The 24,687-nt window shown below is 36.6% G+C and overlaps 1 protein-coding gene across 3 annotated transcripts in view; it reads right to left on the bottom strand.

Annotated features, from left to right (window-relative positions):
- The window catches only part of pcbp4 (poly(rC) binding protein 4), an 87,468-nt gene that overhangs the window by 28,118 nt on the left and 34,663 nt on the right, over positions 1-24,687 (bottom strand). For all 3 annotated transcript variants that reach the window (XM_016512750.1, XM_016512751.1, XM_016512752.1), the window contains exons 2-3: positions 4,928-5,107; positions 2,050-2,073 (exon numbers count right to left, since the gene is read on the bottom strand). In XM_016512750.1, coding sequence (XP_016368236.1) covers positions 2,050-2,073; positions 4,928-5,035 — 132 coding nt within the window. In that variant the 5' untranslated portion in view covers positions 5,036-5,107. The remainder of the gene's footprint in view (positions 1-2,049; positions 2,074-4,927; positions 5,108-24,687) is intronic.

Genomic DNA, 24,687 nt, shown 5'->3' with positions numbered 1-24,687 from the left:
AACGGCACAGATTTAGTCTAGGACTGTGTTTAATCTATGTCTGGGAAACCAAGCCTTGGTTTATTGATTTTACGGTGGGGAGTTATACACCATAGGCCTTCATTTATTTACTATGCTTCAGAGAAAAAAACAAGAGAAGGAAAAGGAAGACAACAGAGGATGTCAAAATCATAATTTAGCTGATCTTATACTGGAACGTGTTTGAGCATTACATGATCATCATTCCATAAATGTCATCTAAAAAAGCCTTGGGACAGCGGCATTTGATTTTAATCCTCTATGAGAGAACATAATATTCATTATTCATATTTCATTAGCCCGATGAAAAGTCTAAGGCTAGGCATAAATTAATGCATCAAACAAATGCAAGCTTTTTTACTTTTTCTTTTTGATACGGCAATGCACACTTTGATTTAGGAACGTTGCCAGTACTGGGAAGTACAGCCAGAAACCTACTCTACACAAGTATTTAATTGCAGACATGAAGGCCTGGCCAACGAACTGAAAGCATACTGTACATAACTTCAGTATCCAAGGGGGCGACAGAGTTATCAACATGATTCAGTTAGCTGGCTAAACATTTTTAATTAACTGAAGCAAACTTATTCAGTCAAATTCTTTTCAAACAGTTGCTTTGTCCTGATAGTAGTCGATCTGTAATCAAAAACTAGTAGAATAAAATATATACGCTAGCTATAGTGCCCCTTGTGGCAATGCATGAAACACACAAATTAAGCTACACAAACTTTTTTTTTTTTTCTTTTGCTGTGTTCCCAAACGAACACAATATGAAATCAAATGTGTGTAGCATGGAACGTTTCACATATTTGAGTATGTTTCGGGCACTATTTGTTGCAGCTACGGTTTGTTTTTATTGGTCGATGAGATCAGGAAGAGCTGCTATGCTTATTCTTGATTTTTTTTTTTTTTTTGGACATTTTAAACAAAACACAATATGAGATCGAGTTTGTGTAGCAAGGAAAGCTTGTGTTCACATACTTGCATTGAATATCTTTCAGCACTGCTTGTTGCAGCTATGCTTTGTTTTTACTGGTCGATGAGATCCCTGCAACAGGAAGTGCAGCTAAACTTGTTCTTGATTTGTTGTTTGAAAATTTAACCTGAACAAAATATGAAACTGAGTTTGCGTAGCAAGGAACGTTTGCATTCACATACTTGCGTTGAGTATTTCGGCACTACTTGTTGCAGCTAGTCTTTGTTTTCTATTGGTCGATGAGATCCTTTCAGCAGGAAGTGGCAGCTAAGCTTGTTCTTGACTTCTCGTTTGGATGTTTTAATCTAATAAAAAAGATTCACTTTTAGGACATTGCAACTTTATTTACTTTTTGTGCAAGACAAAAGAGTGAACTGTGTTTTCGAGAAGTCGTCTTTGCAGCAACGGAGACCCCTGTGGATCTCAGAGTGGTCTGTATCCTTCCATCTGGCTCTTGTCCTGAGCCCAAACTCTGCCAAAGGCCCAGAGACCTATTAGCATGCCAGTTCTGAAGAGAGCTTTGTGTGACAAGAGATTTATTTGGAACCAAGGAAATGCCAACAACTGTGTGTATTTGTGCGTGTATACGTTTTGTCGCTCCAGGACCTTGAGTTGGCCAAACCAGGAAAACAAAAAAACCCCACAAAAATCATCTCATCAGTAGCTGACACACTGTTTACTAATCATTGTGACATCTACATCGGACATCTCCAAGAGATTGTGCCATGTTTAGACAATTGCACTCGCTCTAGGGATAAACAGAGCTAGCTGTAGAATTGAGCATCGTAATATATCCAGATCATTAATACATAAGATGCACGACTCGTCGCATTTAACAAGCCATTTGCTAGGAAACATCAAGTCTTATAGTGATCCATTCTGTAGGTTTCTAATCTGGGCTTTTGGATTGTAACCTAAAAGTCTGTGTGAAAGATTGTGAGAACAATCTAATACAGAGGAAAAAGCAAACCCAGTAGCGACAAAAATCTCAAGACGCATCCACCAAATCTAATAAGTCAACAGCAGGGACAACAGGAACAAAGAGATTCGCTCACCTTGCCTATGATGCTGCCGACCTCCTGTGAAAAGAGAAACAAAGCAAATGTCAGCTTATTGATTACCGAGCTCACTCCCCACTCATCCGTCTGTGGGTTTTGATGAGGTAGGCTGGGTTTGGAGTGTTTGTACACTCAGGGATCACGTGGGACCATATTAGATCAGGACCCTTCAGGCTCCAGAAGCACTCGATACCTTTTAAATGTCCCATCTCGGGTTTAAAGTCAACACAAAATGGTTTTCATAACCCATTTGATTTATGTGACCAAAAAGTACAATATTTCAGCACAAAATTTGGTTTTATCCATCGGGATTTGATTGGATTGCAAAAGTTACTATACACTCTTAAAAACAGAGATTCTTTATTGGCATCAGTGGTTCCATGAAGAACCTTTAAAGGTGACATATCATGAAAATCTAAAATAGGCATTTTCAAAATGATATAATAAATGATCTGTGGAGTATTTTGAGCTGAAACTTCACAGACACATTCTGGGGACACCAGAGACTTATATTACCTATTGTAAAAAGGGGCATAATATGTCTCCTTTAACACCCATGAAACCTTTCAATTCCATTCATGGAAAAAGGTACTTCAGTGTTCTTCACACTAAGAAAAAAGAACTGTTCATTGGGGAACCAACAATGGTGGCTCTTGTGAAAAACCCCTTTTGTAACCTTTATTTTTAAGAGTGTATGGTGATTGTTGCAAACCAATTTAAAGGTGGAGCACATTTCATTGTGATTAGATATTAAAAAGCCAGACTTTTTCTTCTTTAGAGTAACATGCACTGATTAACAGTTTAGAGCAAGACCAAAAATGTGCATTGATTTCATGTTGACTTTAAAGTATGCTTGACAAATGAACCTAAAAATCACGAAATTTTTATTTCGAAAGCGAGATTTGCGAAAGCGCAATGCATTTCTCGGAATCAAGTGGCTCAACACACACTCTATTGGCAATTCGTAACTATTCGTAACTATTGTAAGTTTTGGTGAATTGGTGGCTTATTTAAATGAATTTGTACAATATCATTCTTTACTTTCGTACGATTTGGTGTAAACACATTTTACGAAAGTACAAATTAGATCATACTAACTGACAGTTAGGTTTGGAGGTGGACTTTCATGCTTGTGTGTTTTTCTAAAAATTGTACATTTCCGTACAAATCACACTGTACGAATATACAAAATCTTCACCTTCATTTTCTCGTGATAACAGTTTGGGTGGCTTTTGATTTGTGAAGTATTATAACTTTGACTAGAGTGCAGAAAAAAGTCTGAAGGATGATGTCATGTACCACTTATTACCCTGTGACATCACGTACCAAAGTTTCTAAAAAAGTTTTCAGCAAGGATGTGTGTTTTGAGCTGCCAAAAACGAAAGGCATCACTTAAGTCTTGAATGATCTCTGAGCTTATCCTCATTGGAAGATCAAATCACAATCTGTTGATGGAGAATTAAGATAAATTGGCACATAAATCATAAATGTGGCACTTTATTAACGGTTCATTATGTTTTCATTGGTTTTTCATGACTGTTTTTAATGACTCATTCCTTTTTAGTGATATGCAAATGAGAAATATCAAAGAGTTCTAGGCATGTGGGAGGAAATCTGTCACTGGCATCTGGCTGACAGTTAAACGAACATGTTGACACTGTAATGACATGGTAATGAAATCTACAACCATTTGTTTACTAAGAACTTCAGAGAATTCAAGCAGATTCAAAAAATTTAGAAGACATAAAATACACTGAAGAATCTAGTTGGAAATAATCGTGACATGATTCTCATGCATTTTATTTATTTATTTTTTTTACTAAATTAACACAAGAGTGATAGTTAATATTTAATATATCAAAACTCTGTAATAAACAGCAATATTTACATACTGTACATGAGACAAAGAAGAGACATCCCATTTTGGGTCTGCATCAAATTAAATTCACAAAAGAAATTGTATATGCATAGAAAGCATATTAAATGCAAGTAAAGTGTATAATTTTTTCAAATAACATCTGTGAAAAAAAATGTGAAAATATGGGTGAAATAATGTCCCATCATCATTCAGCGTAACACGATAAATTTATGTAAAAATGAAACAACATACTTATTCTGACCTGCTGTACTTATTAATATATATATATATATATATATATACTTACATTAAGCATAAGTGATCATACTAAATTTTACTGTATTTTAAATGATTAAAAATTTCTTGCTGACAAATTGGTAAACCTAGTGGTTTGAAGGATAGTGGTAAAGATTAGTAAAGATTTAAAATGATCATTAATTAAACAGTCTTTAAATGTCATCTAATGATTCTTATTCTAAAACTTTTTGATGCTTGAAAAAAAAATGTCTTTGACCCACATACAATTTTTACAAAAACATTTTATTTTTTAACATTGTTTAACATTGTTTAAATATGTAAAATCCCACATGGGAACTTCAGTGAAAATTACGATGGAAGCAGTCGAATAATTATTTTAATCTGAAACATCAAAATAACGCAAACAAAATCACACTTCCTAATACTATCAAGTTAATTCAGAGACTGTATTAAAGGGGTCATATGATGCGATTACCTTAAACCGCATAAACACATTTCATTACACCAAATACACAAAATAATGTTCTTTTTAGCAGCATCATATGACCCCTTTAAAACATCTCTGTATGAATGGGTTGTGACACGTAAACTAGTCTACATTGCTAACAAAATAACACTGTGCTTCAGTCTGATTATATTTTCATAAGAGGTTTCTATACAGAGCACAGAGTCATTTTGAAATTTAAACATCGGGCTGCTACTCTCAGGGTCGTCTTGCACTGAAAACACAATGTTTGTGGTGTAAGTGTGTGGGTTTACCTTGCCGTGCATGAGCAGCCGGAGAGTTAGAGTGACGTTCATGCCTCCATCTCCAAAATCCTGCTCACAATTCATCCTGACGTGGGATTGGGGCCCAGGGAGACGCATGAAAGATGCTCTACGGATGATGGAATGGGCAGGGAGGGGGGAAGGCAGGACTCTCTCCTTCCACTCACCACTCTGGAACGACAACACACAAAACATCCGTCAATATTTTAACACTGGAACAAAATAATACTTTTAAAATGTTGCAGAAACGCCCACTAGGTCCATATTAATGGGTGTTTTGCCTGAACAGTGAGAGACTGGGACACATGGGAGAGGGTTGGGTGGGATTGGGAAACGACCCCAGCCTAGATTCAAACATGTGGTGGTTTTTGTTTGCCTTGACGGGAGTCCGCATGTCTCACAGCGGTAAATAAGATGATATGTAATAGCCACGCCATTTGCTGTTACGTGCAAAGTGTTCAGCTAAGTGAGGACAACCATGACACGCGGATCCAACAATGGCTCAGCAGCTGAAGGATGACAATGAGGGCTTCTGTTACAGTGCCACCAAAGCCAGTATCACCAATTTAGCCAATCGTACAAAGCAGGAGAGGACGAGTGTAAGTGCTTGCTGAAATCACTCCCGCTGCATGCTCCGCCGTTTTTGGTGACGGCCCAGAAGTGGATTGAGAGGTGATGCTGAGTTCGGCAGTTTTTTTTCTTTTTGATAAAGGAAATTGCAGGTTTTGTTCACCTGTGGGGAGGGGGACAGGCTCTGCTGAGACCATCTGATGGCTTTTTTTAGTTGGTGTGGTGTAACGAGCAGTCGAAAATATCTCAGATAGCAAATCTGAAGCAGTTTTGTATCAAATGAGCCATACAAATTTTATATGTGTTCTACAATTCCTGAATCGCACCGCACAATGAGAGAGCTGATTTTAGATTTAGTTTGTGATCTGTGAAAAACCAATGTTTTTGGAACAAACAAATGAACATGAATGAATGAATTAATTAATTAATCAATGAATCAGTGAATGATATTATAGACCCTTATGACTGTGTGTAAATTTCAATAAGTAAAATATCACATAGTTTTACCTTTTTATAACAAAGTTGAAGGTTAGTTCAAAACCATTCTGAAAAATAATAAGATGTGCAAAAGTATTACACACACACACACACACACACACACACACTGTTATACGGTAACTAAAAAAGTTGAGATAAAATCTAAAGATTAAATTAAACAACTTCAACTTAAAGAAATTAAAAATGATACATTGGCAAGTAACTGAAATATATATATATATATATATATATATATATTACTACTAAAATTACTAAACCAAATAAACTCAAATCACAGCTATATAGAAATATTTTAAACAAAAACTAATAAAAATGAGAAAAGTACAGAATTACTATGAATAAAAAAATAGAACTGTTTGGAAAAAAACAATAAAAAAATATGTTTGGCAACTTACTGGATTGAGTTTAAGGGTTTTGTATCTTTTTTTCAAGTACTTTTTTATTCAGTAATTGGATGTGCCTTTTTAAAAATATTTCTATACAAGTTTGATTTGTTTTTATTTCAGTTTTAGTCATTTTAGTGCTTCAACTTACACTTATTTCCATTAGGCATCATTTCTAATTGATTTTTTTTGTTTAAGTACTAAAATGACAAAAACTTAAATAAAAACACTGAGTAAATTAAACCTTCTTTAAAATGGTATAAATGCAAAAAATTCTAAGAGAATGGCACAACTAGATTTTAAGTGCCTACAAGTAATCAGAGCAAGTCTCATAGTTCGAAAAGAGGGGTTTGGGTAAAGAGTTGATCTTGAAAAGAAAAAAAAAAAGCATTGCAAAATATTTCGTTTGTAACCTCCATCTCCCGAGGGATGGGAATCAAGTCTACTTAACACTCAAAAACTCCCGTCAGCTTCTAAACGTCCTCAAAATTAGCCTGCATGTGTTATAATTTAAAACTTGATTGGCAAGTGTTGCTGAAGCTTCAGGGTGAATGAAATAAGCTCTCGGCTCTCAGAGGAACTGCTATCAGACGTCACGGGTGCTAAATCTGTGGCATCACAGCATGCTAATGACGAATTCGCTTGAGCAGTTGATGATTCCTAGAATCAAACGCACCAACATCTGCTCGGCGTAACACCACCCAGATTCACCCACGCTGCGGTTTCTGAAATCTGCCGACGGGTTAATTAAAGCTGCGTTTGACGCGGCCGCTCAATTACAGGTGTGGGTGTGTGTTTTCAGATAACATCGGAAGACGGCCAAGATTTCAAAGGGGCAGCACATCAGTCAGTCGGTGCTCTGAAAAACTAGGTCAGAAATCCAAAAAGCAAAGCGGAGAGGCGTCGGTGAGGCCGTCTGCTGGCTGTGTAGGAGTTTGGTAGTGTGTCATTTGGATAGTCATGTCCACGGGTGGTGGTGGTGGCATATGCATGTCATTAGTGCAAAGCGATCGCTACTTGTGCCTGTCTCGTTTTTTTCCTCGTCCCTCAAGGCGATCCACCAACCAATTAGAAGAAGAGACAGGGAGAGGAACGAGAGTGAGATGTTGGTGCCCACTGGTTCACACCTGTGGTCGCCGGGATTTTGCCAAGTTGAATGTGTTTACGGATTTTCTGTTGGTCCTGGAACAACAGTTCTGTCTAAGCAATGCAGTCTCAAAAATGACAATAAACTATTGCACTATGAAATCCATTTCATTCATTCATTCCCCAAATTCAGTCTGTATTTTTCCCCCAAAATTATTTAATGAATTAAATTTAATTAAATAAAAAAGATCTAATAAACTGAATTAATAAAACCTTAGCAATTTAATAATTTATTACAATTTTAACGGTAGTGTCTTATGGAATGTTTTATTTCTTTAAATTTTTCTGGATTCCATTTTAATTCATTCAACTTTATTACTCAAAAAGGATGTCTAATCAGTTTAATTCATAACATTTTAACAATATGGCCCCATGAAATATGTTCGATTCAATCATTCATTCATTCAGCAATTCTGTGTTTTCTGTTTACTTTTTTTCTGGATTGTTTTTTATGATTTAATACAAATTTATTGTCAAAAATTGTTATCAAATGAAAGCATGAAACTTTAACAATTTAATTCATCTTTTAAGATGTAATCGAATGATATTTGAAAAATCACTTTCTTTTTTGTCAAAGTGCTGCACAATAGAGGTTTACTGTTTAAATTTAATCTTCATTTGACCCTCTAACTCTAGCACTCTCTATTCTATTTCTATTCTTACTACTTGTTTTCTTTGTAAAAAAAAGAGCCTCTAACATTAGCATTCTCTATTCTTTTTACTTGTTTTATTTTTATAAAAAAAAAGAGCCTCTAACCCTAGCGTTCCCTATTCTTTTTCTATTCTATCTATTTGTTTTTCTTTTTATTTATTATATTTAAAAAAACAACCTTGCTGCGTGTACTGCGTTAGGCTAACCGAGACATGTCACAGCACTTACATATTATTGCCCTTTTGTTGGTTTTGATTGCTTCTATTGTCCTCATTTGTAAGTCGCTTTGGATAAAACCGTCTGCTAAATGACTAAATGCAAATGTAAATTAAAACATGAATGAAAAAATGGGATGTTCCTAAATAATAATTTAATAAACTTTATTATAATGACTATAATTATAAAATAGTAATATATTTTTGCCTTAATTTCGTCAAATTAAACAATTTTGTCAAATTAAAGTTTATTTTGGCGGGTTGCAATTTGTATCTGACTATAGTTTTAACAAATGAAATCAGGCCGGAGTTTAAAATTCACAGAAACTTTAGTGTTTGGTTAATGTAACCGAATTACAAAATGCCAGATGGAAATTGTCATCATGTCATCAATAAATATGTCCATTGTACGTTTTTTCATGCCAGATCACGATAATAAATCGCTGCTGCTAAAGATGTCAGGTTTCAAATGGTCTTTGTTCCCACCAGGCCTAAAAGAACCTCAGTCAAGAGGGTTATAACTATGTCTAGGCCTAAATGAGCCATGAACGTGGCTAAATATATCATACTACGGCAAAATAGTGAGTGAAGAAATAAAGATGTTTCTAACAAATCCAAAGTATTCATTAAACCAAGAAAGGTATGCAAATGATGTCGGTAGATATGAAAAAACAGCCTGACCTCGTTTGAATAAAAAAAATTCAGTCCTGAATGTTAAAGGAACACTCCACTATTTTTGAAAATAGGCTCATTTTCCAACTCCCCTAGAGTTAAACAGTTGAGTTTTACCGTTTTCGAATCCATTCAGCCGATCTCCGGGTCTGGCGGTAGCACTTTTAGCTGTAGCTTAGCATAAATCATTGAATCTGATTAGACCTTTAGCATCTCGCTCAAAAATTACCAAAGAGTTTCGATATTTTTCATATTTAAAACTTGACTCTTCTGTAGTTACATCGTGTACTAAGACCGACGGAAAATGAAAAGTTGCGATTTTCTAGGCCGATATGGCTAGGAACTATACTCTCATTCCGGCGTAATAATCAAGGAACTTTGCTGCCGTACCATGGGTGCAGCAGGCGCAATGATATTACGCAGCGCCTGAAAATAGTCCCCAGCAAGCTGCCTGTGCAAGCAGGTGGCTACGTTGGTTATGTTGACGGAAGTTAGCCTATTTTATCATTTATCTGGAAAATGAGCCTATTTTCAAAAACAGTGGAGTGTTCCTTTAAGGTTCCCAGCCAATAATCAATTACTTAAAATCGTTAAACCCAGTCTAACTGATTATTCACAGCCACTAAACCACAGATCTAAACCTCTAACCCTAAATCAAACCTGGAATGTTGTTTCTAGACCACCAAGGATGTTTATCCAGGAACATTTGCTACTGTGAGGTTACTGACACCTATATATCTAAGAACCTGTAGCAAGGTCTATGTTTGAAAATAATCTCCCATCTAATTAATGCAAATCACATTTTCTTTATGTGTAATACAGTACTGCATCTAATGAAGACTAATTGGCAGTGCTAAATGATGCTTCGCCGCCCAGTAGTGTGTGAAAATATGGATTATCAAGACTAGCCACAGTCAATTACAATAAAGCACCACAGTGACCGTGTTTACATGCACAGAGTTCTCAATTGAGTTCTATTTTCTGGCTAAGCCTTTATTCTGAAAAAAGAATTACTCGCTTCACAGCTACTGGAATATTTCTGTACGAGAAATTCAAATGATGTGAATAGCATGGCAGGGAGCATCAGACCAATTGAAAAAATTAGTAATTAAAGACATTTATTGGCGGTTGGAAACCCATAAATACAAATTGCGTGTAATGTGATATAATAACCTATTTTTGGCACTGCCACAAAATTGATCTGGTGTAGTCCGTGTTGGATGACAATAACACACGTACATTTTGATATCATTATGCCAAAGCGTTGCAGAAATACGGCCTTAGATCCAGTTTGGCATCATGCCAACAATTTTGACGACAAGTTATACGAAAATGGTTAGAGAAATAAAAAAACTTTTAAATAACATTTGCCCAGCGTGGTCTGATGATGATGTGTGTAAAATTTGGTGAAGATCAGACAAACAGTCGCAACAGATTTGACATGTTGATGAACAAAAAGCTCCTTGGTTTGAAAGTGACTTGAACGGTGCTTTATACATCACGAAACTACAATGTACCTTTTTTGCCGGCAAAATTGTTGGCGAAATTTCGCTAATGTTATCACACCTTAAAACATTAATAAAACTATTGAATCTCCTGCTCCAAATATGCATTTCTTCATTGTCTCAAGTTTTATTTTATTTTTGCTAAGTATATTTAATATCACCCAGATTTATCTTTGTTTGGACTCGTTTAGTTTGGATTTTCTGAATCGGGTGTTTGCATAACCTAAAATTCTGATTAAAACAAGAACATGCCAGCTGTGTTATTCAGATTATAGAAACCATAATGTTGGCTTAATCTGGTTATAGTGATCAAGTTAATGCATTTACATTATGTTTGCATGATCAGAATATACACATATTCTGATTAACATCGGAATATTCTAGTTCATGCAAATACAGTTATTGATTATATAAGAGTACCATGAAAAATCATGGTAGTGCTCATAGTATTACCGTCTAAGGCAAATATTATCATGGTACAGTAAGCATGTCAAAACATCAGAAACAGATTGCCTCATGTGTCCTTACATAAATGTAACATGGGACATTGACCACATGTTGTGAGCTAGTATCCCAAATGTGCCAGATCTGAGTGCATTTCAGAGCACAGCTTGAGATCGATACACGCTCTCGCGCTGACATTAAGGAGCACTTGCACTCACGCTGGGAGGGTTTGAATATGAACACAAACTCAGGATTCATTCAAAGCATCTGTATGCAGGGAGAAGTTCGAGGTCACAGCAGAGTGCTGCTATTTGCATTGGTCTGTTTCTCTCTTTCGCTCTCTCTCTTCTTCCGTGTTTGACACGCAGCTCAAATACACACCCTGCCAGTCAAGGCCGTACACGCTAATGTGTCGGTTCACTGCGAGCTTGTCCCACAGCCCTCCCCCCTTCACCCCTTCAACATTCATAATGGCGCATTCCGTGAATACAAGGGCTGTTACAGGAAACCACCAAAGCCAAAATGGAAGGGGTGCCCCAGACAGGCCTTAATTATCACTAGGGCCTTGATGAACTCTTGGCCATTATTTAATTCTGCATTGTGCAGTTTTGTCTTACAATATTTGTATTTTAAAGTGGCCATTTCCTGCAGTTTATTGTATTTTTCCTTCCTGGAAAAAAAAAATCCACTTCTAGTCAAGGTTTCTTGTAGCAAAAAAAAAAAAAAAAAACAGTTCTGGAAGTAAAATGCCATTCATTTTCTCCATAGGGAAATGTATTTTTAACAATAACTTATAAACCTTTAAAGACAGACCTACTGTGAGCTCTGAGGCTGTTAATCGATGTTATGTGCTTTTGTTAAAGCCATCAGTTCACATTATTTCACCTTATGTTTTAAATAATAACGTTTAACAGTGGAATTACTGGTAAAAAAAAAAAACGACATTACCCATGATGCTGTACAGAAAATTCCAGCAATCAGAGAGTCGCAGCAAGCAAACCATGCTAAACGAGCACTGAGCTCCACCCACTCCCATGAAGCACTGCAAATGACATAATCGAGACAGTCTTCGCATGCTCTCAAAACACCTAAATATTTCAATATACGGTATATGCATATTTTGCAATAAACTCAAAGTGTACTGTTTCTATATACACAGTCAACAACTTTAAACTGATAGTTTTATATTTCTTCATTGTTTTTATTTTGATGGTGTCATTCACAATGGTTCATGGGATTGTAGTTTCATTCTTTCATATGTAAATAAGCTCTGTTGTGATTAGCTAAACTCTTTGCATATAAAATGAGTAACACTTTCCTATTGGTTGCTTTGTTATTTCAAGAGACCATATCTTGCCGTTTATTGTATTTTTCTTTCCTGAAAAAAAGTCCACTTGTATTCAAGGTTTCTTGCACCAAAAACAAGCTTTTGTTACTGTACCTTTAAATTTATATTTATAAATAAACTCTGTTGTGATTGGCTAACCCCTTTGCATATGTAATGAGTGACAATATCCCATTGGTTGGAGATTTACTGCAAAAAATCAGATCCCTTCAGCTAGGGCAGCCCATACAGTCAAGACCTCTTTAATTTCTCAAATGTGGCTCCTAGACGGAAATGAGACTACATGGAGAACAAACGGAGACTTTTACTCAAGTACTACAGTTTTACTAGAGTTACTGAAACACAGCATTTAGCAAAGTGCACACAGATTTGTTGAGATACCAAAGTTTGCGACCAAACATCAGAGATCTCAACAAGAACATTTCTCATCGATTTCTCCTTCTTGCTTCAGTAATTTTTGAATTATGGTAATAAACACTTCTCATTTATGTCCTTAATAATACAAATAATACATGAGTTGAAAAATGTAGGTATTCTGAGAAAAAGATCCCAGTAATTTCTTCTAGAGTTTCCAAAGCAAAGCATGTGTCAAATTGTGCTCAGATTTGTTGAGATACCAACGTTTGAGTGTAAAAGTCCAAAATCTCAATAAGAACTCAAACATTTCCAATTCCATCACCAAATGATCGAACAGCAATCCATGTTAATATTATAGCTCAATACTCATGTTGTATGTCAACAATTGTCTCAATTGTTTTAATTTGGTTTAGTTATCCTACTGAATTTTAGGAGAAACATCTCAAACCTAGCGTTTGGTCACATTTACCATTGTTTGGCCAAAACCAGTCATTTCAACAGGAATCCACGCTACAGGAAATTTTGAGTGAGGACGAAAGATTTCCCCAAGCAGATTTCGCAACGGGTTCAAGTTGGTCATGCAAATTCGCAGTGTTGACCAATAGAAAGCCGCTTGGTTTGAAACTGACTTCATACACTACTGACAATAGACAATGAGCCTTTTTTACCTGTATAATTTAGCTGAAATGTGACTGCAACTGCAAACTACATTATTTGTCTCATGAACTATAAAAGAGGCTAAAAAAAGTAGTCTTAGCAATAAAACGCTCCTCTTGGATGTTGCATCAAGACCTGATTTGAGATAAACCATTTACTGAGCTCATACACCATCTAAGGTTGTGGATTACGGGTCGGATTAATCTCAGATTTAGAAGGACTTTTTTGGACGTCCATCAACACACACAACTGAATTTCTATTACAGCCCATGACACTTCGTCTCAGTGTACATGAATTATGGAACTGATTTCGAATACCTGTAGGATGGGGTTAAAACCATTTTTTTAAGATCCTCGTCCATCCCCAATTCCCTTTCTCTTTCTCAGTGACCCACGGATGATGGATTCACCGCCTGTCCCAACGGGTTGTTCGCCCATATCGCCATCACTCCTCCAATTTAAACAGACAAGCTTCCGTCTCTATAAATGTCTTGGACTGGAAGCTCTATTAACATCACACAAGGGCTGAGTTAATGTTATTGTTGGGTGAATTGCTTTGGTGATATGAAAAGAAGCTGGTTAAAAGCATTGGGTCTAATCTCTTATGCAGGACAACAATGAGCCAGCAGGCCTTGGGTAAATAATATTTTCTCTGCTGACGAAAAAGCATTTGAATTTGCAAAAGAATCCCCACATGAACCCACTGCATAACTGAATCTAAAGGTTTTTTTTTGTTGTTTTTTTTGTCTGAGGCATGAAAGTGCTTGCAGATATTGTTATATATATATATATATATATATATATATATATAATAAATATAACATTAAATTCATGCTTTATTTACGGTTCAGTTTTTGCCATAATTTACAGTGCAATGATTCTTGTAAATGATAACATAACAACAAATCATAACATTGATTAGCAAATTTGTTCAGAGATCATGTAATAATGAATGCACAGACAAAAAAAAGTGTGAATACGTTAATAAAAAAAACATCAAAATTACATAAATACACACTTATGTATTGAATAAAATATATCAAAAATGCTCTCACTGATCTGCATTTTTAATGTATTTTTTTTAATACATATGTTTTTACATTTTTTTTTTTAAATGCAGTGTTTGTATATTGCTCTTATCTGTCATCCATTCCATAGCTGAATTACCCAAAAAATCCTAACCAAAAATCAGATACACATATTGGATCTGAAAGTATCCCAGTTATGAACATGAATGCCTAATATTTCATCTCAAAAGTGTTTTGCCATTTGCACACATGGAACAAGATCCAATCAGTGGGGGAAAATTAGTTTGGAGATCACGAAATAATGAATGCACGGAAAAAAAGAACAAGTGGAATGCCCTTAATAAAAAATAAATAAATACATGAAAAATACATTACTACACTATACTATATACTATACTATATACTATAAACTTCCACTAAAACAGATCTGATGGTTTTATGTATTTTTATTTAATACATATGTGCATTTAATAGATTTTTTCATCCATTCCATAGCTGAATTATTTTTTAAAAATCCTGAATTAAAGGCAAAATCTGACCCAAATAAGTCCGATAACCAAAATCAGTTATTAATATTGCATCTAAATGTAATAATGAATGCATAGAAAATTAAAAAGTGGAAATTATTTGAAATAAAAAAAATATCAATACATACTTATTATTTAAAAAAACATAAATATTTATGGATTTTGTTTATTTAATTGATTATAATGTATTTTTAACGTAATGTTTGTATAACTCTATATCTGTCATCCATTCCATATCTGAGTTATCTGAAAAATCCTGAATTAAAGAGAAAAATTAGACACAAATGAATCAGATAACCAAAAATCTGATATCTGAAAGTGTCCTAATTATGAATATTAATGCCAAATATTTAATCTCAAAACTGTTTTGCAGACTTTGTACATGGAAGAAGATCCAATCAATGGGGGAAAAAAAAATAGTTTGGAGATCATGTAATAATAAACGCATAAAAAAACAGGTGGAAATTATATAAAAAATATCAAAAATGTATGTAGTTTTATTTAATATATGTTTATTTAATTGATTTTTTAATGTATTTTAATGTAATGTTTAATACTCAATGTAATAATACTGTAAAATCTGTCATACTTCCTATATATGAATTATCTGGAGGGGGGAAAAAAATCCTGAATTCATCATTGGGACACTTTTTGATATCTAAAAGTGTCCCAATTATGAACGTGAATGCCACACGTCATGCACACAGAACAGGATCCAATCAGTGGTAAATGAAAAAAAAAAAAATTGCAACTGATTTTCAAAGTAAGCAAAACCGATTTGCCTAAAAACAAGTTATTGAGAATGAATCATATAGTTGAGATGTGCTTCTCTGCATATATCGTGCACAAAGGAATCCTCACACCGACACACACTATTTAAACAGCACGAGTGTAGGGTAGCATGTCTCAGCTTTGACAGGGCCTCGCCAGAACACAAAGACAAACAAGATCATGCAGTTTCGCCTTTCCTCCCTCCACCCACTCCATCCATCGCCCTCCCTCTCCTTCCATCACTCATCCCGCGCTCATGATCACTATAATTATGCTGAGTGGGATAGCAGGGGCGTTGAAGAGCTCTCCAAAGAAGCCGAGATCTCCACTCTGAAGTACAAAGCAGTCAGACTCAATTTAGCCCGATTTCTTTTGTGACTGTTGCATCACAATCGTACATTATTACGTTTTGTTACAATAATTGCACGGTGAGTGGCGGCGAACCGCAAGAGCTGCGGAGTTAAGGATTCATTTCTGGTGACGGGTGGATTTTCTGACTGCTATCTTCTCTGATTCAATTTCCTCGCTGACAGCTCGTGCCACTACGACGACTTAAAGGTCAATAAATACCTCCGAGAAGATAACACCACGTTATCGGGATGCCGAGAGTGATTATACTGTCAAAGACTTGTGGTGTATTAGTATAATTACTGTTCTGGGGAGATTTTGAGTTGACTTTAAAGGCAAACTGAGAGTATTTTTGTTGCTGCGATACTCTTTACTCTCTAGCATTGTGTCTTTATGTCCGTCTCTCTCCCTCTCCTCAGAGAGCTGACTAACGTTGCTTTGTAAAAGCAGCTCTGCCGGATGACTGACAGTTAAACGGCGGCGGTGACCTTGGCCGCGGAGGGGCTCCGGCCATCTGAGATTTATGTGACGGGTCTGAAAACAGCTCGGCAGAGGGACTGGGACTGGAGGAGGAGTCCTGCAGGCGGCTGACCGCACCTCCGCGCTGCGCATTTGCAAGTAGCACATGTGCAGCAGTGCACATAGAAATGCCAAACGCGAGATGCAACTCTGTGAATATGGACACAAACAGACAAAAATGGAATTTTCACATTCAATTGAGAAAATGATTAAAGGCATAGTTGAAAAATTTATATTAATACTGCTGTTGTGATATTTAAAAATATTGAGCTGCTTATAAAAACATTAATAATAATAATAAATATTAAATAAACAAGCAAACAAATATACTGTGTGTAATCATTTGTATAATTATAGTATAATTATTATCAAATTATTATTAAAGTATATTTATTTATTTATTAGTATACTCATAATTTAGTAAAAATCTAAAAAAGCTATAACAATATTAATAATAATTAATGTTAATACAACATGAAATAAATAAATGCATAAAAATTCCAGTCATTTAATGTTACTCTGTGCTGCACACTCTAGATTATTATTATTATTATTATTATTATTATTATTATTAAATAATTAAATGTTTACACATTTCAAACAAACAAATAAACTGGATTTATTTATTTATTTATTGTTCATTTTATACATTATTATTATTATTAATCACTACTATTATTAGTCTTATTATTATTAAATAATTACATGTTTATACATATTTCTTTTTAGATTTAAAAAAAAAAAAAAATGTCCCCCCTTATAATGATAGTTTAAATTGCAGCTGCTAATTGTGTACATAAATATTCTTTGGCATCTAAATATTCACTAAACTACAGCAAGAAAAAGATCAAAAACTTATGCTAATAGTGAGAAAATCTGTGCGAAAGGTGACATGACTCATGAGATCACAGTCACGCTGAGTTCTCCTTAAGAGTGCTGATCTGGAATCAGCTTCCTCAAAAGAAAAAAACAGAGCACAAGTGGTAGAAGAGGAGGAGCAAACACACTCCTGACTCCAGATCAGTGAACAGGAGCCATTGATTCACAGAGAATCTAAACTGCTGTTTGCAAAAGGACAAAGAGAAGTAGAAAGCCGGGTAATATTCAAATGATGGACACCAAACATTTGAATCTCAGCACTGGAAAGGCATGGCCAACATGTACAGTACTTCAGCTCTAGGACACAAACAAAAGGTTCACAAAGACAATGCCATATCATTCTAATTGAATCCTTATGTAGTTTTACAAGGACTGTTTTCTAATGTGGATCTGATACTATTGATCGTCTGCGCCAAAATGACCTCTGCTTCCTTTACAGTCTCTTATTGCATTTGAGGACATTTTTCCTGGACAAACATAGTCTAATCATGGACTGCATTAAGCTGAACTAGATACAAACCACAAACTAAAGCTTTAGCTAGAGCTACCAAGTTAGCTTAAATGCTAATGCTAATGACAGATTTATTATCTTTGCTTATTGTTCGTGTGTGTGTCTGATTGTCATCCTATTTACATTGCTTTGAATTCGATTTAGCGTCTGATAGGCTTCCTCTATCAGGGTCTCTTATAAAAAAGAAAAATAGCCAATCAGAAGGACTTTGTGATTAGTGCCGCTACCTAAATTATATTGCTTGCGTCCCGATTCACGTACTTATGCACTATACTATGATGTTTTGTCATTTAAATAATACAAGTAGTGTGTTCACATTGAAAATTCCAATAAGAAAGAGTGTACTTCAAATACGTGTATGAAGCAGTTTTTTAAAACGATAGTTCAACCATAAATGAAAATTCTCGCCAAATGGTCGACGGTAGCAAATGACTTAATGGCTACTGTCAACTGGTTACCATCATTCTTCAAAATATCTTTTGTGTTTAGCAGATGAAATGGTCGGGTTGGGGGGGGGCCTATTTTGCTGGGTATCATTTTGCCTTTGATGGGTTTCCTGTGTCAAGACCTTTTGAAATAGCCAGAAAGACTTTTTTCATGACTAGTGCCACCCCTAAATTACTTCCTCTTGCATTTGAAGACATTTTCTTGGATAAACTCAGCCTGATCATTAACTATAAAGGATAAAATAAACAGATCTCTACCACATAAAATCTAAAGATTTAGACCAAAAGCTTATGCTAATCACATGTTTATTGTCCTTAGATGACTCAGGATCGCCACTGAAAAGGGTTCAAAGCGACTTTAATTACCACTCGGTAACCTGGTGCTGGAATTACAGGGTTGGCATGGCTAACGCTCAAATTGTGCTTGAATCATTCAGATGGCGGATTATAACGCGTAACCCACGCAGTCAGTGATCATCAATCACCATTGTTTGAACATCAAAATGAAAGAACATCTAAAGCACGCATCTATAAGAACAGCCTATAAATTACAACTTCAGATCAGTGTCTGAATTTTTAAGATTTCTTTATTTCTTGTTTTAAAGCAGAAAATAAACTGTATGAATAATTGCAAATTGTCTGGTTGTGATAGTTGTGTTAAGGCCAGCATACACTCTTATTGCAAGTGGAACACTTAAACCCATAAGTAAAATGGCAATTTTGTGCATAATAGAAGTACAGTAGTTAAAGTCAAACACATGATCACTAATCCAACCGCTGTGACTAGCATATGAAGGTGTCAGCGATTTCCCTAATGCTTAAACCCAATGCAATTCTACTCATCATTTTTTCTCATTTTGTGCGAAAGGCTTCAGCTGAGTGGCGGTGCCGAATTAAGTTTGTTCAGTGATTCCAGACTCTTAATGAGTACAGGCAATAACCTGAAACTGCCCCATTTTGATTTAATTAGATGCTCTGCAAAAGGCAGCGGAGTTATTTAACCTTCCCGCGGCTTTGCCGTTGGGTTTGGTGGGTGTAGCCGGCAGGAAACTCCATTTCCACTTCGCTTTTCTTAGCTTTCATTTCTCACCCCTCGGTTCTTTGGCCGCCACTTGCCTGGCTTTCTCCACTTCAGTCCAGGTGAAGGTCACCGGCCGAGAATATTGGCAGAGGAAAATTACCCTGGCTTGTTTTCTCATTTTCTATCTCTGACCCCAGTTCTGAAGTGGCAAAGGATAACTCGCATACCAACGGATGGCGGTGTAAATACAATGGAGATTGGGAAGAAAAGGACCGGAGGAACAACATAAAGGAGCTGGCTGCAGAGTTATTGGATTTTCAGAGTTCCCATTTGCTTCCTGTGAAACTACACTGAGATCACGAGGGGCAGCTATTAGTTGGACATCCGTAAGTGCTTCCTCTTGACCAGAGCTGTACTGCATGTGCTTGTGATTACTACTCTGGAAGAGTTCGTAAAAGAGAAATTGTCAAATGAATCCGGCACTTTATCCCAGACTGTTTCCATAAGAAAACTTCTATCTTGTTTCTTGCCTAACACAGAGATTACGGGAAACTTCGCTCTTGATGAGCCAACCCCAGCCTTCCTGACACAAACTGACCCAAATACATAATATACCAGCGCTGCAGTAGATCTTCCATTTGAATTAACTTGCGACTGACGCCTTCAGTTGCCGTCACGACTCCAGCCTCTCTTTTTTTCCAAGGGGTGGCTTGTGATATCCGAGCCACTAGAGGCCTGTGTTCGTCAGCCCTTCCAATGACAGATATGTGTCTCGGACATGGTAGGTTAAGGGACTTGACGCCTGAGCCCAGTAGAGCATGGTGCTAAAACAACACGACGTGCCACCCAACCCTTCAGATAGGGGTGGATTCCAGGACTGTTGCACAAAGCAAACTGAGTGGGGCTGGGCGGAGGGTCGGGGTTGGGCTTTTGTCAGCTGCACAAGCAGAGCGGTCCGGGCGTGTGCCTCTGATCTTTGGGAAGCCCCTCAGCTGTTCTATGCTGGACAGCTGGACCCCTGAGGGATCCAGACAGCCTGCTCGAATTAGAGTACAGGCGACAGGACTCTACGCATTTCCCCCTTGTGAAAACATGTCTTGCTTTTGATATACACAACTACTCAGTTTCCACCTATAAACACACATTTGATTATGCAAAGTACCTAATTGGGCACTTTGTGATGTCGCCAAGAAGGACCTATTGCTTGATCAACATCCTTTGGACTTTCATTCCTGGGTGGGTCAATGCTCTATTAATTAAACATACTGTATGCATTAAATTAATGGTTCATCCCCAAAGGAGTAAACTAGTCACAATTTACTCATCCTCATGTTGTTCCAAACCTGTATGACGTTTTGTCTTCTGTGGAACATAAAAAGAAGATATTTTGACAACTTTTTTTTTTTGTCTATGCGATGGAAGTGAATGATCACCAAAACTGTTTGGTTATCAACATTAATCAAAATACCTTCTTTTGTGTTCTTCATAAAGAATAAATCCATATACGTTTGGAATGATATGAGGGTGAGTAAATGATTACAAATTTGCCATGACTAATGACTTACATGCTTTTTCTATGAGTAACATGTTTTTGATTTCTGTAATAAAATTCACTAAATTTTCTAAATAGTAATTTTCACTACTACAATTGTGAAAATTGTGATACGACTTTTCTGATACTTTCCTGATATCATATAGAAAAAAAACTCATACTTTATTATTAGAAAAGCAGTAGTTTGGCATAATGTTCTTCTATAATTACTTGGCTACCATGCAAACTATAAAACTGTAGTTGGCAGCATGAAAAATGAACAAGCATAGCCTATATTTTGTCAAATGGTTGTGTTGACAAGCAAGCAATATAATGCAATTCTACTTCACCTAGTTAATACTCAATATATGAGCTTGTTCCTACACCCCTGGGTCTAAGCCTGATCCAATTGGTTAAAGAAATACTGTATCAGGAACTAACTTCACATAAAGTATGTAATTGTATAAAGCAGTTCAAAAACACTTGAGACTTTGACTTTGCTACATCCTAAGCTGCAAAACCAGGGGTGAAAAGAACACAAGAAATTCATAACATCCCCTCTTATATTTGAAGTTGCCAACATTTCTTAGAAGGCCTGAGCATTTTAACTTCAACCAGGCAGCGCTCTTGAGTGGTCAGACTCACACCACTTCTCCTCAAGGTTTTAATGAGGTCTGTAGGGAGCAAAGCTGCTCGCTCGCTGTGCCCTAACACTCTGTAAGAGCGCTGACCTCCTGCCCCATCATACTGTCAAACCGTGTCATGAGAGACCCAATAACTATTAAAACCAAATGAGAAATTAAAAATTAGTTGCAAAACGTACGCCGCTAATGACCTGTTCAGTGTATATGTTGGCTACCGCTGTTTATTTCTCAATTTTGTTCAAAGATAAGCCAAGCTGATTAATGTTCAGTCACGTGAAGGTGATAATTACCCCGACTGATAAAATGTCACAGATGTTAAAGGTTACATTCGGCCCTCTTCTTGAAAACCAGCTTCCTTACCATTAAATTCTTTAATACTATGGAGATATTTTTACTCTATATCATAGCCATTTTGACGACTAATATAACCTGATCTCCTTTCACTACCAAACTTTATGATATAAGAAGTAAATTACTGCTATTTTTACCAACCATCTGCCCTGTAATCTCCATTCAAGCACTGTCCTTTCATTTGCAGCGTCGTGCCATATAGATGTACATCATAAAAGCGAGTGTCAATGTTAAAATACATTCTGTTTTAGAGAAATATAAAGCAAGAAATTTACAGGTTGATTCCCCCAAAGTGTAAACCGTGGCTCTGTTGTTTTCAAAATATTTCTCTGCTTGTTTGAGCTGCCCGATCAGCCCGACAACAGCAGAACTGAGTCAACCAATTGGGTGAGTTTGGAGGCGGGGACATGTGTTTCACAGACCAACTGCAGTCAGGGAGTGTTTCTGTTTGAAAGCAGTGAATTTTTTGCTGTTATTTAGCTGTTACAACAGAACTGGCTCAAACAATGGGGTGAGTTTGGGGCGGGGCCATATGTTTCACAGACCAATGGCAGACAGGGAGTGTTTCTATTTGAAAACAGCCATTTTTATTTTTTTTTTTATTATTCTTTTTTTTTTGCTGTAACAGAAGAACTGACTCAACTAATGGGGTGAGTTTGGGGCGGGGCCATATGTTTCACAGACCAATGGCAGACAGGGAGTGTTTCTATTTGAAAACAGTATTTTTGATTTATTTATAAAAAAAATTTTTTTCCTGTAACAGATGAACTGACTCAACTAATGCCATGAGTTTGGGGCGGGGCCATATGTTTCACAGACCAATGGCAGACAGGGAGTGTTTCTTTTTGAAAACAGTCATTTTTTGCTGTTATTCAGTGACACTAAATTACACATGCCACATTTAAATAAAGATCTTTCTGACAAATCAATGCATAAATGTGATACAACAAGCATGTTTTACTTGAGTTTGCACATACAATCTGCAAGTGTGTGTGTGCATTAATGAAACGAAGATGGTCTTTTGATTTATTTGCATTACAAAGCAGGCACAAAGACTGGCTGTAATCCATCAAAACCAGGCAATCTGTCATCACCGATAGCCTCGTGGGCAGCGTGTCGACATGTAGTGCTATTGCGCTTCGGGCGTCCCGTGTTCGAGTCCCGGCTTGCGGACCTTTCCCGATCCCATCACCTCTCTCTCCCACTTCGCTTCTTGTCTCACTACTATCCTATCAATAAAAGGCAAAAACGCCAAAAATAAATCTTTAAAAAAGAATAAAAATAAAAAACCAGGCAATCTGATTGTCCAAAAAGCGTTTTTCAGATAAACAAAATTATGGCTTTAAAACTCGTGCACCATCGAATCTCGCACTCCTGGTGTTCAGAAAAATTGCTTTGGAGAGATATAAATAAACATATTCCAAACAGATACGTCTGATTAAAAATCCTTGGCGCAAATGAATGTATCGTCACAGACGAATCTCATTACTCCTTCAGATGACAAATGGTAAACCTAGGTTGCAATATCCATATACTAATATCCTGGATCCCGTTGTGATTTAATAAATGCACTTCTGACATTTACGCATCTTTATCTTATTAGTTTAACAACAAATTATTAGTCCTAAATGAGGAGCAGCATAACAACCCACCGCGACACAGTGCCAATTAGGTGAAGGGACAAATGATCTAATTATATAATTGTAATTCTGGGGTTTTATGCTATGACAGGCGAAGAAGCGGGGACGGCAGACAGGCTTGTTAAGACATGTCACTCTAATTGTGATTTACAGCTCTGTTCAGTCAATGCGTGTGTGATGGAGGCGTCTGATGGACTGGATGGCCTGCTCTCATTATTAAATGTCTCCCTTTGTCTGTAGCAAAGAATAGGAAGCGCTGACCGCTATTCGCGCCGTGTCATTTGGCTAACCATCCGAGGGCTGGGCAAGGCCCGCCGACTGGATCTACTGTTGGTTTTGTCAGCAATTATCAGTGCCGACGAAGCAGGTAAATTTGGTCCTCACAGAAGCGTGGAGTAGCGCTAGACCGCACGGGCGGCTTGTTAAGAGGTTCACGTGGCGTTAGCCCTTGTTAATTTACACATTACTTGGTATAAAAATCCTAATTTGCGGTGTTACATTCGAACGCTGGTAAAAATAAAACCGCACCTGACAGCGAAGCCGTAGCGATGTTGACGCAAGTGACTAGCACTGAGCTCAGCCGTCCATAGCTAGAGAGTGTCAGTCCGTGTTTCGTCTATTGAGTGAAAACTCTGTCTCTGTCTCCAGGGGGTCCGTCGTGTGCTAGAACACAGTCTGGCCCCCATCTCATGTACATTAGGCTAAGCCGTCCAGATAGCATTCAAACTCCTCTACATAACATGCATCTGCCTCATTAACCCCTACAGCACCTATTGATTTTTTTCTCCCCATGATTTTACGGATCCTCAAGCCTTCCACAGCCATTGTGCTAATTCTGACTCACAAGGGATAATATAATGCTGGGCTTCCTGTGTCTGCTGCAATTCAATAGGACAATAAGTCAAGATAATTTAGCCATCTGTTGGTTCTCTGCTGAGACGACAGAAGTATATGTTCTGTTTCTTGACTCTTCAGAGTTCCAGTCTATATACGTATATATGTATATATATATATATATACTACTACTACTACTATGTAAATATATATATATACATATATATATATATATATATATATATATATAAATAGAT

Source organism: Sinocyclocheilus rhinocerous, unplaced genomic scaffold (assembly GCF_001515625.1).
Source record: "Sinocyclocheilus rhinocerous isolate Xijiao unplaced genomic scaffold, SAMN03320098_v1.1 scaffold2974, whole genome shotgun sequence".
Taxonomy (NCBI): Eukaryota; Metazoa; Chordata; class Actinopteri; order Cypriniformes; family Cyprinidae; genus Sinocyclocheilus; species Sinocyclocheilus rhinocerous.
Note: the sequence above shows the minus strand (reverse complement) of the source record. Positions and strands in the feature narration are given on the sequence as shown.